Here is an 18,114-nt window from a genome sequence, read left to right on the forward strand (position 1 = left end):
AGAGGGTTATTGAGAGTAATTTCATCTTAGTAGTGGAAAGACTATTTGATACAGAGATAACAAAAAAGAACAGATTGATCCTGTAGTTGTCATGGTTGTTTCCGATGTTGTCATGATGTTGTTTCCAAGTGGCTATTACTGAGTTAGTTTCATTCCTTCTCCTCCTGAAGAACAACGTCATCAGGGCTTTTGTGGTAGCTGGCCAAAGTTTGATGTATAGTGTTTGGGCATATTTTCACGTTATTTCCTTTGAATTTGGTGGAACATATAACAATTTTTTTCTTTGAATTTTTATTTGGTGATGTAAAGTTTCTAGAGATTTAAATGTAATTTTGTCATACAGCTAGAATAAATGTCTAGACTGATTTTTAAAAATATGTTAAAAATGCCCGTTCCCCCCCTTATTTGTGACAATCAAGTGCAGATGAAATATATAGCCAGATTCTTTGCTCCATTCTGCTTTCCAAAAGAAAAATGGTTTTAAGAGCAGCTCCAAGATTTAATTTATTATATGAAACAAAAATAACAACAGCAAATTGATATTGTTGGTTGTTAACACAATGAAAGACAAAGTTTGACTTACTAGATAACTTCAGTGCCACTGTCTGAAATTCTTTCTCTGTTTTACCACCCACAATAGCCTCTAAGAATCCTGTGCAGCCTCATCTTTTGTCTGCACTTAGCTCCTGGATCTCTGGTCCATCTACTTTTTACCTCTCCACATGGTGCCTGACTTTGGTCTTTGGTATTAGTTAGTGTCTCTTCTAAATCTGTATTAATAAGCCATTATGATTGTCTGTCACACTCAAAAGTGCCTTTCCCTAAAGTGTTGAGTCACTGAGACTGTGTATGGACTCTCTCATCATTCCTCTTATCTCAAAAATGATGGAAAAATAATTATATTTCATCTATAAGGCTGATTATTTAAACTTACCTACTTCTTTTGCTTTATCATGGTCACCATGGCAAATAATGCAAAAAATAAAATTTATACAACACTTTTTGCCTTAGAAATAGGTAAAATTAATTAACTACTGAGCGCAAAAAAATTGTGGTTTATTGGTAAGCTTTATATTTTCAGTTATTTTATGCTAATATTTAATAGAAATGTATTTCTATAAAAATAAAAGGGGAATATGCTGATTACTTACATCACTACTACAGAAAAGACTTTTTTTAAGGCCAGTGAAAGACAGCATTTGGAAATTGTTAAAAGTATGGCTGTGGTTGCACAGCTGCTTTATTAGAGGATTTTTTTTTTATGGTTAGATGTGAAATTTATAGTTTTTGGTTTTGTTTTTGGTTGTTTTTTTTTTTTTTAAATCCAGCATGGTTGCATGATTACTGGGAATAAAAATATATTTAAACTCCCAAGGAAATGCATCGGTTTGCTTTTTTAATTTGCCTGCTAACCTGTAATGCTTTCTATAAATTGGAAAACACTATTTCAAGAGGAGCAGACTCGGTATCTCTTCAGTTATTTGTATATAATTTGTATATTAGATCTACTATATCATTAATTCTGTTCTAATTGTCCCTAAAATGTATTTGCATGTTATTTTGAGTATTATGTGTCTTTAATAGTTAGTGATTCTAAACTAGTTACCTGATGATACTTTAAATTGGGGTGTTTTTTTTGGAACAAAGGCAGAGTAGAGTATTTGAAGTTCAGTTACCTTGCAAAATGAAATCCAGGTTATATAGTTTGAGATTAGAATGCAAATATGGTACTTTCAATTGATTGACAGAAGGTGAATATTACTGCTGCTGAACAATTTGTATATAATGTTTAATACAGCAACAGTAGATGATATAGTAAGTCAGTGTCACTGTTATTTTGCGGAGAAGTATGGGTATGAAAACCACAATCAGTGTACAAGAATGGAAAGATACAGATCCATATAACCAGTTATTAAGGAGAGAAGATTATCTGATAACTCTGCTGATAAAGATAGCTCTATCCCAATTTGATTTATCTCAGTATTGGCCACTTAAATATTGTGTAATTGGAAATGGTTACCTAACAGAGATGGGTTGTCTGCTCCTCTCTCACTCACTAAGCTTCTTTACAAGGGATAGCCTTAGCTAACTAGGTTTGTGGTTCCAGTACTAACAATTGCTGCCCACAACAGTGTCTTATATTACTTCAAGACCACTTCAAAGGTTGTTAGGAAATATGCTTATCTTCCCCTCACGCTCTTTTTTTTTGTCACCTCCCAGATTTCTCTACATTTTTTTCTGTTGCATCTCTTCCTAGTCATCAAACTTGTGGCTTATCGTGAGTTTCAGGCAATAAATTGCAACGTCTGAAGTTCAGATGAAAGAATCAAGAAAAGTTATTAAAACTTAAAACTTTAGCATTGTTATGGACAAGTGTTTAGCAACTTAAGTATTCTCAGTCTATAAAGCCAACTCTGAAGTTGTTGGTTCTGAATTGGGCTACCTAATGGATGTTGTAGAATAGCCATTAATTTTTTTTACAAATATTTTGAATGGTTTGCCTTTAGTTTAGTGTTTCCTCCCAAAAGCCACCTTTCCTGGGTGGCACTGTTTGGGCTGTTTTTCACACAACTCCACACTAATCTTAGCAAATAAATGTAATATACCATTTTTGTTCTCATGACAGAGAGTTCTTTATCCTCTTGTTTGGACACTGAAATGTGATAAACCTAAGAGTGTCTCCAGTGTATTAAATAACCTCCATTTAATATTTGATAGTTCCTCGAAATTCAGGTTTTGTAGTCTAGACTTGTAATAGAGCTATGAATCTGTTTTGAATTTTGAATTTTTTTTTCCATTTGAGTATTAGTAGTATAGTGTCATTCTAAGCAGGCAGAATGCTTACCTTCTTCCAGAGTCAGAAGAAGCTCTATGCCATAGAAAATACTGGTTACTAAACTTTGTAACACTACTCTGTACTTAGTTTTCAGTAATAAAGAAAGGATTAATGTTGTATCTGTGCTAAAGACATTTGTAATATTATATTCTATATAAGCATAGTAAGATGATTGTAGGAGACAAAGTAACAGTGCATTATAATGGAAGCTTCTGTAGGAATCACTATTCCACTTTCATGTAGGGCCAGTGAATAATTTGTCTAGCATGGTACTATTCTTTCTTTTTTCTTTCCTTTAGCGCATGGCAGAAACAAATGTTCTATAGCAGGCTGTTGTGGTTTTGTTTGGGGGCGGGCGGGGCGGGGGAGAGAGCTAAGGTGGTAGCTTCTGTAGGAAACTGCTAAACTGCTAGAAGTTGCTCCCCTTTGTTCAGTGGACTCGGCCGGGCCTAGGGTGGACCTGCTGCTGGCCAAGGCCGAGCTGATTGGTAGCAGAATGTTCCCTGATAACGCCTCTGCGATAATGTATTTAAGAAGGTGAAAACAGAAAAGAAAAAAAAAAAAAAAAAAAAAGAGAAGAGACAATGTGAAGAAGCTGAGTGGGGGCAGAGGCCTAGAGGGGGAGGCATGAGCCTTGTGGGCCTTTCAGGCCTCACCCTCTGGCCTCTCGCCGGGTGGCCGACTGGGCCCAACTTGGCCCGGCCCGGCTGCAAGAAGTGGAGAGGAGATGGATGATGTGAAGAGATTCTGAGAGGCGTCTGCCAGCCTGTTCTGAAGAACTTTTCTTGTGAGAGGAATGGCTGCAGATGCCAAGGTCCTCCGCCTTCCTTCAGAAGGAGGGGGAGGAGTAATGCGGCTCCTGGCCAAGATTCCCCTGCAGCCTGTGGTGACAACCATGGTGGAGCAGGTTGTCCCCCTGCAGCCCATGGAGGTCCACGGAGGAGCAGAGATCCACTTGAAGCCCGTGAAGGACCCCACACCAGGGGAAGTGGATGCCTGAGGGCGGCTGTGGCCTGTGGAGGGCCCGTGCTGGGGCAGCTCCTCTGGAGGGACTGCACTCCATGGAAGAGATGACCCATGCCAGAGCAGTTTCAGGAAGGACTGTGGCGTATGGGTGGGACCCCACAACAGAGCAGGGGAGGAATGTGAGGAGTTCTTCCCCCGACCATGAAGCAGTGGTGTAAAACAACATGTGATGAACTGACCACAACCCCCATTCCCTCTTCCCCCTGTGCCGCTCGGAGGGGGGAAGGTAGTAGAGATAATGTTAAGCTCGGGAAGAGGGAGGGGTGGGAGGAGGTTATCTTGTTCTCTGTCTCATTATCCTGCTGTTTGTAGTAATAAATGAATAGTTTTCCCCAAGTTGAGTCTGTTTTGCCCATAACAGTAACTTTAAGTATTTTCTTCCCATCCTTATCTCAAACCTTGAGCCGTTTTGTCTTATATTATCTCCCCCTATTCTCTTGGAGGGTGGGGGGAGTGAGAGAGAGACTGTGTAGTCTGGTCCCAATCGGGGCTGAACTATGACACAGGCCTAAGAGTTTTTTAACCCATTTCCTGTTTAATACTATAATTATCCATGGATATCGAACACATTTTAAATGGAGGACACAGTCTGTCTTGTCTGGTGTTTGGGTTGTGGGGTAGGAGGTGGCATGAAGAAACTGGTTTTGACGCTATAGTTGTAATATCTGTTTAATTTGGTTTTGATTTAATCTAATCCTCCAATTTAGTGATGTTAAGACTCTCTCCTGTTTTTTTTAAATATTGTTTTCCATTGTTGTTTCCAGGTCAATAATGACCGACTTGTACTACCTCAGTCAAACAGATGGAGCAGGAGATTGGCGAGAAAAAGAGGCCAAAGATCTAACAGATTTGGTACAGAGGAGAATAACTTATCTACAGGTAAGATGGTAGAGCTTTTAAATCAAGGTAAACATTCATTCTTTTTATATATATATATATATCACTTAGCTATATGCTTGTCATAAAATAATTACATGACAGTTTTGCGTGAATGTTTGTATGTGAATGAATTACATACAAAAGAAATTATAACATTTGTTTCAAACATTATTTTTAGGTATATGGAATGATAATATTTCATTGGTTTTGGGGGTTTGGGGGGTTTTGGGGGTTTTGTTTTTGGTTATTTTGGTTTTTCTCTTTGTGTTTGGTTTTTTTGATCCATGATTTTGACTGAGCTATACTTACCTATTTGGATTAATTGTTTTATTATAGAAGATAAGTCTCTGGTTTCTATTTTGGTTCTTTAGAGTATCGGAGTGCATGCATATGTTTGCACAGTGTTAAAAATAAAAACATGGAAGTCCTTGTAAGAAACTTTTGAACAAGCAGCTGATTTTTTAAAATATGAGTATGCAGAATTGAAGTGCTTGTGTAGTATGTTGTCCAGTCCTAGACTATTTCAGCAGTTGTGTGAGACTTCTCATTGATGCTCATATTTGTGAGTGCGTAAAGCCTTTTTAATATATGTGCTTGTGTGTATCTATAAAACATAAACAAAACTTGATCTGAAGGTTTTCAGACTTTATTCATGTGTGAATGTATGCAGCTATTAATATAGTAAGCAAAAAAATGTTTGATGTAATTTGTTTTATTTGTACTTTGTTTTACCTTAGAATCATAGAATCATAGAATCATAGAATCACATGGTTGGATGGGACCTATAAGATCATCTAGTCCAACCATCTTCCCACTACCATTGCTGCCACAGCTACTAAACCATATCCCGTAGCTTCTCATCAAGCTGCCTCTTGAACACTGCCAGGGACGGAGACTCCACCACCTCCCTGGGCAGGCCGTTCCAGTGCCTTACCACTCTTTGAGAGAAAAAGTTTTTCCTCAAGTCCAATCTAAACCTCCTCTGGTACAACTTGTGGCCATTTCCTCGGGTCCTGCTTGTTGCCTGGAAGAAGAGGCCAAACCCCTGATCATCACAACCTGCCTTCAGGAAGCTATAGAGTGCAATGAGGTCTCCCCTGAGCCTCCTCTTCTTCAGACTAAACAATCCCAACTCTCTCAGCCGCTCCTCATGAGACTTGTGCTCCAGACCCCTCACCAGCTTTGTTGCCCTTCTCTGGACACGTTCCAGGGCTTCAATGTCTTTCTTGTAGTGAGGGGCCCAAAACTGAACACAATACTCAAGGTGCGGCCTCACCAGCGCCAAATACAGGGGGATGATTACCTCCCTGCTCCTGCTGGCCACACTATTTCTAATGCAGGCCAGGATGCCGTTGGCCCTCTTGGCCACCTGGGCACACTGTTGGCTCATGTTCAGCTGAGCATCAACCAACACCCCCAGGTCCCTTTCCTCTTCACAGTCCTCCAGCCACTCAGCTCCGAGCCTATAGCACTGCATGGGGTTATTGTGGCCAAAGTGCAGGACCCGACACTTGGCCTTGTTGAACCTCATGCCATTCAGCTCAGCCCAGCGATCCAGCCTATCCAGATCCCTCTGAAGGGCCTCCCTACCCTCAGGCAGATCAACACCGCCACCCAACTTGGTGTCATCTGCAAACTTACTGAGGGTACACTCAATCCCCTCGTCTAGGTCATCAATAAAGATATTGAACAAGATGGGCCCAAGTACCGACCCCTGGGGGACACCACTTGTAACAGGCTGCCAGCTGGACTTGACTCCATTAACCACCACCCGCTGGGCACGGCCCCCTAGCCAATTCTTTATCCAAAGAAGGGTATACCTATCCAGTCCACAGGCAGCCAGTTTCCCTAGGAGAATACTGTGAGAGACCGTGTCAAAGGCCTTGCTGAAGTCCAGGTAGACCACATCAACAGCCTTTCCTTCATCCACCAGTCTGGTCACCCAGTCGTAAAAGGAAATGAGGTTGGTCAAGCACGACCTGCCTTTCGTGAACCCGTGCTGGCTGGGCCTGATCCCCTGGATGCCACTCATATGCCGAGTGATCTCACCCAAGATGATTTGCTCCATAACTTTCCCAGGTACTGAGGTCAGGCTGACAGGCCTGTAGTTCCCCGGATCCTCCTTACGGCCCTTCTTGTAGATGGGAGTCACATCGGCAAGCCTCCAGTCCTCCGGGACCTCCCCAGATAACCAGGACCGCTGGTAGATGGCCGAGAGCGGCTTGGCAATCACCCCCACCAACTCCCTTAGCACCCTAGGATGGAGCCCGTCCGGTCCCATGGACTTGTGGCAGTCCAGATGGAGAAGGAGCTCTCTAACTGTCTCCACCTGTACCACAGGGGGTGTACTCGGCCTGGCATCCCAGACTTCCAGATTAGGGCATAAAGTGCCCTGAGGATAACTGATCTGCCTATTAAAGGCAGAAGTAAAGAAGGCGTTGAGGTCCTCAGCCTTCTCCTTATCCTCAGTGATCACATTCCCCGCTGCATCAAGTAAAGGGTGTAAATGCTCCTTATTTCTTCTCTTACCACTGATATATTTGTAAAAGGATTTCTTGTTCTCTTTTACTGCAGTGGCCAATCTGAGTTCATGCTGAACTTTTGCCTTCCTAACTTCCTCCCTGCATACCTTAGAAACTTCTTTGTAATCTCCCCAAGTAGCCTGTCCCTTCTTCCAGAGGACATAGACTCTCTTTTTCTTCCGGAGCCTCAACAATAGTTCCCGGTTCATCCACACCGGTCTTCTTCCCCTATGGCTCGCCTTACAGCATTCAGGAACAGCCTGTTCTTGTGCCTTTAAGATCTCCATCTTGAGGAGCGTCCAGGCTTCCTGGACCCCTTTACCCTTAAGGAGCGACTCCCAAGGGACCCTCGCAACAAGCGTCCTGAACAAGTCAAAGTCCGCCCTCTTGAAGTTCAGGATAGCCGTTCTGCTAGTGATCCTTCTGACATCTCCAAGAATAGAGAATTCTACAATTTCATGGTCGCTCTGCCCAAGACAGTGCCCAACCTTCACGTCTCCCACCAGACCTTCTCTGTTAGTAAAGAGTAGGTCAATCAGGGCACCACCCCCGGTAGGCTCTCGTACCAGCTGCATAAGGAAACTATCTTCCACACCCTCTAGGAACCTTTTGGACTGCTTCCTGTGCGCTGTATGATATTCCCAGCATATATCAGGGAAGTTGAAGTCTCCCACGAGAACGAGTGCTGGCGATTGCGCGACTCGCTCAAGCTGCCCATAGAACGCCTCGTCCTTCTCTTCATCCTGATTAGGCGGTCTATAACAGACCCCCACCACGATGTCACTCCTACAGGCCTTTCCTCTTATCCTTATCCATAGACACTCAACTGTATCATTCCAAACCCCAAGCTCTTCAACGTCAAAACAGTCTTTAATATAAAGGGCCACACCACCACCCTTCCTTCCTCGTCTATCCCTTCTGAAGAGCTTGTAGCCTTCCATCACAGCACTCCAGTCGTGGGAGTGGTCCCACCACGTTTCAGTAATGGCAACCAGGTCATAGTTATCCTGCCGCACAATCGCTTCCAGCTCCTCCTGTTTGTTACTCATGCTGCGTGCATTGGTGTACATACACTTCAGCCGAGATGGCTGCCTCAGCCCCAGATCGAGCACCGTTCCCCTGGGCTCTTCCCTTGAGGGTCTTGTTTTGTCCCCTTCCCCCTTCGTAGCTAGTTTAAAGATCTGTCGATAAGCCCCGCCAGCTCCTGTGCTAGGATTCGTTGTCCCCTGTAAGAAAGGTGGGTATCACAGATTAGGTTTATTTGCACCTACCTGCGATCCTTCCCTGACTTCTGGGCGCTTGGTGCTGGCACTGGCGCCATGCCAATAGCCATGGGCTGAACTGTGCTCCCTGTCCCCCAGCAACACTAGTTTAAAGCCCTCCGGACAAGTCTGGCAAGCCTACGTCCAAGCACAGTCTTCCCTACCTTGCGTGCATGCACCTCACCACTCTGTTTTGTATGGTCACCTCTAATCTTTTCTCTATGTAAATAGCTGAATTTGTTTCTCAGATTTTCATCATTTCACAGTTCAGCTATTGGAACCTTCTATTCTGTGACCAAGCTATGTTTCTGTTGCTTGTTAAATAAAAAAAAAGACACCCTTCCATGGAAAAAAAAACTCCCTGCAAATTATGCAGGAGACATCACTTTAATGTCTTTCTTTAATTCCTTCTTGAGAACTTTTCCTTATTCTTTTATTTTTGATATCACTGTTTGGCAATGGTGTACTGTAACTACATTTCAAACTCATAAATATGACCTTTCTCTATCTGTTTATCTTCTTTCACCACCACCTCTCTGGGCAACCTGTTCCAGTGTTCTACATCCCTCAGTGTAAAAAATTTTTTTCTAATATCTAATCTAAATCTACCTCCCTTTCTTTTGAAACCATTACCCCTAGTCCTTTCACAACAGGCCCTACTGAAGAGTCTCTCCCCATCTTTCTTGTTAAGCTCCCTTGAGGTACTGGAAAACCACTATAAGGTCTCCCCGGAGCCTCCTCTTCTCCAGGCTGAACAACCTCAACTCTCTCAGCCTGTTCTCATAGGAAAGGTGCTCCAGCCCTCTTATCATCTTCATGGCCCTCCTCTGGACCTTCTCCAACTGATCCATGTCCTTCTTATGTTGGGGGCTCCAGAACTGGACACAGTACTCCAGGTGGGGTCTCACCAGGGCAGAGTAGAGGGGCAGAATCACTTCCCTTGACCTGCTGGCCATGCTCCTCTTGATGCAATTGGCCTTCTTGGCCTTTTGTTGTACTGAAATGTGAAATAGATATGACATGAGCCTTCTCTTACTAAAACTATTCTTTATTTCATGTGCTTAGTGTTTCTTTTTATTAATCTCTTTTCAGGCTAAATGTGCCTAAAAGTTTCAATCATTTTTCGTGTGTGAGAATTTGTAATACCTTTAATTTTTTCTTGCTTTGTCATCCCTTAACACTAATTCTTCACCGAAGTGAGCATCTGCTAGTTGACAATAGACTATTGATTTATAGAATAGCACCAAAATATTTTTTTTTCTTATCTTGTATTTATGCAGTCTAAGATGTTACTTAGCTAACAGTAGTCTCCTTTGAGTTCTTGTCACTATGGATCTATTGAAAATGATACCAAAGATTTCAGCTGAATTTTGAAACTTGAGTACTTTTTCTTCAGCTATGCTTACTTTGAATTTAGCTATCAATACAAAATTTCACTTGTCATGTGTCATGCTTACTTTGGTTAGTTTCTTCTGGAATTAATGACAATCTTCTTTAGACTTCAGTAATTTAAAATTTCTTAGACATTTAATGTAGTGACTTTGCCTTTTCCCAGTTCTTCCATGTTTCATGCATGAAAGTACTAGTTCCACTAAGATAACTAGAGGCCATTTCTCTGTGTATTTGTCATTTCCCCGTCCTTTTTATAATCTGGTTTTGATGTTCAACCACACTTTGTCCCTTACTCCATGACTACGTAGTTTCTTTGAAGGTTGTTTGCTAAAAGCCAAAAAAACCCAAAACAAAATAAAAAAAACCCCAAACAAACAAAACCCCCCAAAACCAAAAAACCCACCAGGAAAAATACACTATTGTAGGAAACTGTGGATAGGATGATCTAGTGCCTACATACGTTTTTGAATGATCATTTACCTCCAGCTATATACTGTTATCATCATTCATATAAAAGGTTCAAACTCCAAGGCATAGTAATTCTCAATATATGTAACATTGCCCAAAATTGAGGTCAAAACCGAGCCAGGTCTTCAAAGACAGAAAGTATTTGTTCTTGTGAGTTGTTACAGTCTTAGAGATGTAACATTCACATATACAATTGTTACCATCTCTTTTCCTTTTTATTCTTGTTCTTCTGTCTGAAAAAAACTGAGGATGCAATCTCTTGCCTACATGCCTGTAAGTCAGACATAGGCTTTTGGAGCCCTTCTAAAGATTCAAATATCTCCTGTCGCAAATGATTGTTGCAAGTAATCATCCAAAACTGGAATATGTCTGTGACTACACGTTTGGAACTCAAGTTGACTTATTTTCTAGTGTGGGCTTTGGGATTTTGAAGAGTACAGGGCTGACTGTGAGAATCCAGTGTAAAGCAGTCCATGGTCTGAAATTACACATATAGACCTTTATTCGTAATACAACTGTATTTAAAAAAAAATAAAAGAAAATAAAAAATTCAACAACGCTAGCCTCCCAATTCCGTGACGAAAAGCATTCTCTGGAACATATTTGTAATTTTTTTTTAATTTTTTTTTTTCTTTTTAAATGGAGAATAGAAGTACTGTATAGTTTTCTTTCTGGTACATGTTTAACAGTGACAGCTGCATTATTTTGGGACATCTCCCTGGGAGATAATTTAGCTGAATGATTGTGAATAGTGATGACTGCTACTTCATTTGGATGACATTACCATAAATTTTATTTAATGAGGCTACATTTAGCTAGTTCCCTGAAGTTAGAGCAACACTTAAAAAGCTAGAAGCTTACATTTAAGCAACAACTCAATATTTTTTCAGAGATTTTAATTATCAAACAATTGAAGAGAATGTACAGGAGAAGTCAGATAAGGGCTCCTGTAGTACTATATATTCTGGAAGTGGTAGAGTGAGTAAACTATTATGAAGGCAGCAGTGTTTTCTTCCCCTTTCCATTTGTGCTTATTTTTGTTCTGTTTATTTTAGGAAGCTTGTGATTCAGCATGCAGTCTCCCAGTAGCAGAATATTTTTGCTTACAATTAAAAAAAAAAATCAAAACATTTTGTTCAACTATGGAGGTTAAAAATATAAACAGGTGAGAAAGGTTACTAAGTACTCAACAGCATCATAAATTAATAATAGTTTGTCATATTTATACTGTAGAGTTGGGATTGTGTAAGCATGCAAAGCAAGGAAAGTTACTTACAAGACCTTACTCTGAGGTTTCTGAATTTCCCAGTATTTTTGTTGATTTAATGTGTCACTCTAAAATTTTCTATCTTAAAGAGTTCTAAATCCTCTCTCATACTCTCCCATTAATATTAATGATATATATTTATAATAAAAGTACTCATGCTAAAATGACAACACCAAAAAAAGGCTCTGGGCATTCTGCATATGTGCAAAGGGATGTACCCTTCACAACTGTAAGCCTTGAAAAGTGTAAACTTGTATCCTTCAATAATTCAAATCTAATGCATTATATATTTTTCCCAGTTATTCCACTTCACTCATGAGAAACAAATTGTATTGTATTGTGGCAGTTGTGATGTGCCTTTGGTGTTGATGAATTCAAACTAATTTGAAACAAAGGCAAAAGTAAATTCTAGAGTAGAAAAAAAATTCATAGAAAATTCTCCATCAACATTTACTTTTTTTTTATGGGGAAGAAGGACACTAGCTGAAGGACTTCAGCTATGTGTCTGTATGGGCATTGTTCTGGGAGAAGAGATGGGCAGACCTTGTAGCACTTTGGTTTTCCTGTGGTAGACTCAGCATCCTCAGATTCATTTGAAAGCTTTCTGGCATTTATTCCAAATATATAGAATCCTGATAATTCACTTACTCAAGGAGAAAAATGTCATGAATGCCAGTTCCAGTTTCTGAATAGATTTAAGAAGTAGACCTAGGAATAGGATTGGACCAGATGACCTTTAAAGGTCACTTCCAATCCAGACTATTCCATGATTCTATAACTAGCACACTTCAGTGGTCTCGTTGTGAACTTATAAAGGCAAGATTACATTCTGGCAAGGCAAATGGTTGAAAAAGGCCATATCCTTCAGCTTAACTGAGATGTGTTCCTGGCCACAAGTGCTACTTGGAATGATATAGCTCCAGTCAAGATTTATGCTTATAAATTCATAATATTGACACACTTTGGCTACATCTCCTAACTGTCTTAAACTTGACCACTATGTCTGTTATTGATTTGGTTAAACTTCAATCTATTTACTTACATACACTCACTCATTCAATTATAAATGAATCAGTGCCAGTAGTGGACACTAGAATTGAAAGGAGATAGTGACAGTCATGTTTATATCTAAGTGTCAGCAGTTTGTATATAAGGGGAAGTCATTGAACAGAACAATTAATAGAGTCTGTCTCAGGTTTACTGACAGACTAGTAAGGCCTAAAAATGTAGCATCTAGCAGACGGTTATTGTTACCTTGTTAGAGTGTTTTCTACACATCATCAGTTTAACATTTTTGTAATGCAGAGTAGAGGCAAGAAACTCTTAGTGCATCAGCTGGATAAGACTGAAGTTTGCCTTTACCCTTCTTTATGCAGCAAAGAATCTACACAGGAAGGATCCATTAGTTAAAAATGCATAGGAAACTTGTTTGATTGTTTGATTAGTTTTAGTACTTCCAGAATTACTTGAATGGTCTTGGGAAATGATGTCATTTAAATAGTTAATAAAAAATGAAGCTGTCTTTAAAACAAGTTTTGTCGAGTTAGGTTTCTATAACTGGCCTACTTCAGGTTTGGAAGTGTGGCTTGAACTGAAAATTTCTTGTAAAGCCCTAGGAGCTCTGTTCACTGTTTGAAGGATTATGTCCAATCCTTCAACTTCCCATGCAACCCAAAACCTACTCATGGAGAGATTTAGTTATACTTCTGATGGATTCTTTGGAATGTTTATAATTTAATAAGCATTTCTTTCTTTATCTTTCTATTTTCACTACTATATATTTTAATAGTTCTGAATTACCTACTGAAAGTCTTTGGTGGATTGAAATGTAAATGTGGTAATATTTGTAATCTGACATTTTGTCCAGCAAGTCATCAGTGGAATTTTTTTTTTTGTAGTTGCACATCTCTGGCTCTTATTCATGTTTTTATATGAACAGATTCTTTCATTGTTTATTGAACCATCTTCACTGTTGGATGTTGTAAGCTCATCTGTATTTTGCAGTACTTTTCCCATTTTTGCCAGACTGATGAATGAATTGCACAGAAGTGGAAGAGTGATTTCATTCCTTTGCTGTAACACTAGATGTGAAAACTTAGGCATAGGAATGAATCTAAGCATTAAAAAAGTTAATCTTTTTGGATAAAATAGATGTAAAAGTGAAACAAGCCAATTTTTCTGACATTTTATAAAGATTCCCTTATAGAAAGGGAATGAATAGCTTCTATTGTATATGAAAATGCAAAAATTATTTGACTTTTGAATATGTCTTGAGATATGTCTTGAGTCATGTTCAGTAAGTTACTTAATAAATTCAGTTTCTGAAAGTGTGGTATTTGGATAATAACCACTTTCTGAAGTGTGATCACTGCTGATATCTATATTAGGTTTCCTCTAGATTTTCTATATAGTGGATTGAGGAGCATAGTGTGGTTAGTTCATCTGCATGCTGGGATGTTTTACTCAAGCTGAAGCTTGTATATTGTGGGAGGGTAGCTGCAAGCCAGTGGAATGAACGTTAGAGGCAGATAAGGCTCCCTGTCTCTCAAATAAAATACATAATATTTCTGACTAGGGGAGGACGAAAATTTTGTTCCAGCAGCTGGAAGAAACTTCTGGGGTTTTTCACTTTGTCCTCCCCGCCAAATATTGAGGGGAGCTGATATGAAAAGGGAAACGGAAGATGATTTGAATTGTATTTGTGATAACTAGGATGAGAAACACATTTCCTTGACATCATTCTCTCAAAAAATGGGATTTTCCACAGAATTTGGGTGGGACTGTTTCCTCCGGCAGATTATGTAGCATAAAGGAGTAAAATAATTATTGGAAGTATAAAAAAGAACACCTTTGTTAATGAACATCATACTGTGTTTATGAGGTTACTTTGTAATTTGTAGCAGACTGCTTGCCTGCTCCACAGTAATCTGTCTTGATTGATTGGACATTGAGTGTACATTTTTCTAAACTTTTTAAAATTTGCAAACACCACAGTTATTTCTCTTACAGTAAAAGGTATGTTAAGCAGCAGAGTTTACTTTTGCCAGTTTGTTGTGTGTTTTGATGGCGAACTGTACACTTGAAAACAGTGGAAGGTGGTGAGGCATTGAAGCAGCACTTCTGACATCTTTCCTATCTGATCCTGCTCACTTTGTGAATAGGCTAACCAAGAGCCCTGGAGAGGAAGGTTCTTCGAGCACTGAGGGAAGTGGAGGATCACAGGAATCCTAGAATAGTTAGGGTCAGAAAGGACCTTTAAAGGTCATCTAGTCCAACCCCCCTACAAGGATCATCTCCAACCAGATCAGGTTGCTCAGAGCCTCATCCAACCTGGCCTTGAATGTTTCCAGGGATGGGGCTTCCACCACCTCTCTGGGCAACCTGTTCCAGTGTTCTACATCCCTCAGTGTAAAAACCTTTTTCCTGATGTCTAATCTTAATCTACCTCCCTCTATTTTAAAACCTTCATCTTTTCACAACAGGACCTGCTGAATTTTCTCCCCTTCTTTCCTGTAGGCCCCCTTTAGGTACTAAAAGGCTTCTGTAAGGTCTCCCTGGAGCCTCCTCTTCTCCAGGCTGAACAGCCCTGACTCTCTCAGCCTGTTCTCATAGGAAAGGTGCTCCAGCTCTCTGATCATCTTTGTGGCCCTCCTCTGGACCTTCTCTGACTGGTCCATGTCCTTCTTCTGTTGGGGGCTCCAGAGCTGGACACAGTACTCTAGGTGGGGTCTTGTGAGAGCAGAGACTCCACCTGGAGGACCTGGAAATAGTCCTAAGACTGTTTTTATTGTAGTCAAACAATGACAGGGAATATTCACAGGCCTAAGAACATAATATTCTATACTGTTAAATTAGTTTCTGTCATGCTTTTGTCATGTGACTTTTTCTTGGTGACATGAAGTAGCTTTCTACCAAACAATGTGTTTGAGACTTAGCACAGGACACTTTTCATAAATCTGCTGTGTGTGGCTACCCTGTTTTAAGAGGTTTAGAAAGTTTAATAGCATGGATGCAGTCTCTTCTGTGCCAGCTAGAATAAGTCTCAGGCACATTTGATTTACTGCTATAGATGTTGCCTATGTTTATGTTTCAAATTATCATGTTTCTAACAATTTTGATTTTATTAGATTTGTGTTCCTATTGTTGTATGCTATTAATCTGAATGTAAAAATAACACAAACTGTAATTTTGGAGCCACATATTATATTAAGAAAATACTGTGGTGTTTCATTATCTTTCAGGAGCTTATGGAGTTAGTGGAGTGTGTTTTCATTTTACTCAAGAGTATTCGGTCAGTCAATAAAAATAAGAAACAAAAATGAAATGAACTCATGGTACAAATAACGTGCTAGAGAGCATTATACTTATTGATTCTTTCGTTTAATATGTAGCATTATGTAAACAGAGATATAGTCTGTTCTCACCATCCTTGCTGATGGTTCCGTTTAAAACATTACTGTTTGTTTACGGGAAAAATAAACACCCAGTCAATAATGGGTATTTCCCACTATAGCTATAATTACCCCTCAAAACTTTTTACAGGTTAACTGCAGCTTAACTGAAAACTAACTTTTTATCCTAAAGATTTTATAAAAAAATCCTTTTGGAATGCAGAAGTATCTCTAGAGACATGCAAGTATGAATGTGTACAGCAAAGTACTGTATTTTACAGAAAGAAAAACTTCTGTAAGTTATGTTGTTGTGTTGTCCACATACCTAAAAATATTTATTGGTTTGTACACTTAAACATAGCATTCACATCATGTATACATGTGCCTCCTTTGTTTTTGTTCCTTGGATTATGGAAGTGTAGTATATTTTATTGAGGGTGCATTAAAATACTGTCTTTTATCAGTCTGCTCAGGGATGTGTTTTATATCCAGTATTAGGTATGCGGTCAGTTAGTCTGGGAGGCAGTCCATTAATAAGGCCTTTTTTTTTTTTTTTTAATATTCTGTATCTTGTAGACAGGTGGAAATTTTATTTTCTTGGATTACGTGTATTCATTGAAAAAGAACTAACAAGCTTTGAAAAATGCCAAAAGAAAAAGCATTCCAATGCTGAGAATTGTGTTGAAGAAGTGTGAACTCTGAGTCTAAATGTTAGCTTATTCTGACAGATTTACAAATGAGAAAGTAATTTAAAATCTTGAAGGTATTCTGTTTTACGTTAGGATTGTGAAGTATGTTCAATAACTGTTCATGTTCACAGTGAAGAATTCACATAAAATTTTCACGGAGCTGAAGCTTACTCATCTATTTTAATATGAGATGTATTATAGCAGGATGGCTTGTGTGATTTATGACATTTGTCAGTTTTTCAGAAAAAAGTATGCTTTTGTGTATATCTTCTATTCAGCTTCACTTTTTCATCCATACTTACAGAACCCGAAGGATTGCAGCAAAGCTAAGAAACTTGTGTGTAATATCAACAAAGGCTGTGGCTACGGTTGTCAGCTTCATCATGTAGTCTACTGCTTCATGATTGCTTATGGCACTCAGCGAACGCTCATTCTGGAGTCTCAGAATTGGCGCTATGCTACCGGTGGCTGGGAGACTGTATTTAGGCCTGTAAGCGAGACATGTACTGACAGATCAGGTACCACTACTGGACACTGGTCAGGTAAGACTTAATAACTCAAAGAGTTTCTCTTTATTTTTTGCAACTTAATTCACCTAGAGCTATTTTAATACCTCTTTATTTATTACTACGTGGAGCATAATAACTATTACTGCAATTGTATGCATAAGCATCTTTTAAATCTTAATTTTTCATTCTATTGAAAGAAATATTATCATTATTAAGATCTCTCTGTTTTGGCAGAGATTTTTTAATACAAAAGTTTTGTATTTCAGATTTAAATTTTAATCCTTCAGCAGTCTGCTGTTGCGTTATATGCCAGAAATTAATCCAGTTGCTAAACTTTAAAACAATAAAGCATATTTCAAATATAAAGCAAAAGAAGTACCAAGAAAATGGTATCTAATAGTCATTTACACACCAACAAAATAATTAAATAATTGACATAATTTTAAACGTAAACCGAACTGACTGGAAATTCAGGTTGTAAAAACAGTTACAATATTAAATACATTTTTATTTGTAGATGAGTAAGTTGATCCATTCTTACACTAGGCTGAACAGTTGTAGAATTACTAGGTGAGCATTCATGTTTGGAGGATCAAAGATAGCTTTGTTTGTCTCAAAGTAAACAACATTCATTTTAATGGAATTATCACAGTTAGCATCTTGAAGAGTTATTAACATCTGCATATTTTTTCTGTTGAAAACATTTTTTTAGGTGTTTGTCAAAGTTGAGGAAGTGTACAGCACAACTAGAGATGGCTGGCAATATGCTAACTTTTTGTTTTCAATTTATGATAAATACTAGGAAGATTTTTTTAAAATTAAATTTCTGCACAGATAATTTTTATGTGAACAATTGTCAGTTTTGTATAACAT

General features: G+C 39.1%; 1 protein-coding gene across 6 annotated transcripts in view; it reads left to right on the forward strand.

Annotated features, from left to right (window-relative positions):
* Nucleotides 1-18,114, forward strand: part of FUT8 (fucosyltransferase 8) — a 126,458-nt gene that overhangs the window by 72,364 nt on the left and 35,980 nt on the right. For all 6 annotated transcript variants that reach the window (XM_086749687.1, XM_086749685.1, XM_086749689.1 and 3 more), the window contains 2 exons: nucleotides 4,627-4,741; nucleotides 17,037-17,274. In XM_086749687.1, the coding sequence (XP_086605813.1) occupies nucleotides 4,627-4,741; nucleotides 17,037-17,274 (353 nt within the window). The remainder of the gene's footprint in view (nucleotides 1-4,626; nucleotides 4,742-17,036; nucleotides 17,275-18,114) is intronic.

The sequence above is a fragment of the Chlamydotis macqueenii genome, chromosome 5 (genome assembly GCF_036417535.1).
Source record: "Chlamydotis macqueenii isolate bChlMac1 chromosome 5, bChlMac1.mat, whole genome shotgun sequence".
In the NCBI taxonomy this organism is placed as follows: Eukaryota; Metazoa; Chordata; class Aves; order Otidiformes; family Otididae; genus Chlamydotis; species Chlamydotis macqueenii.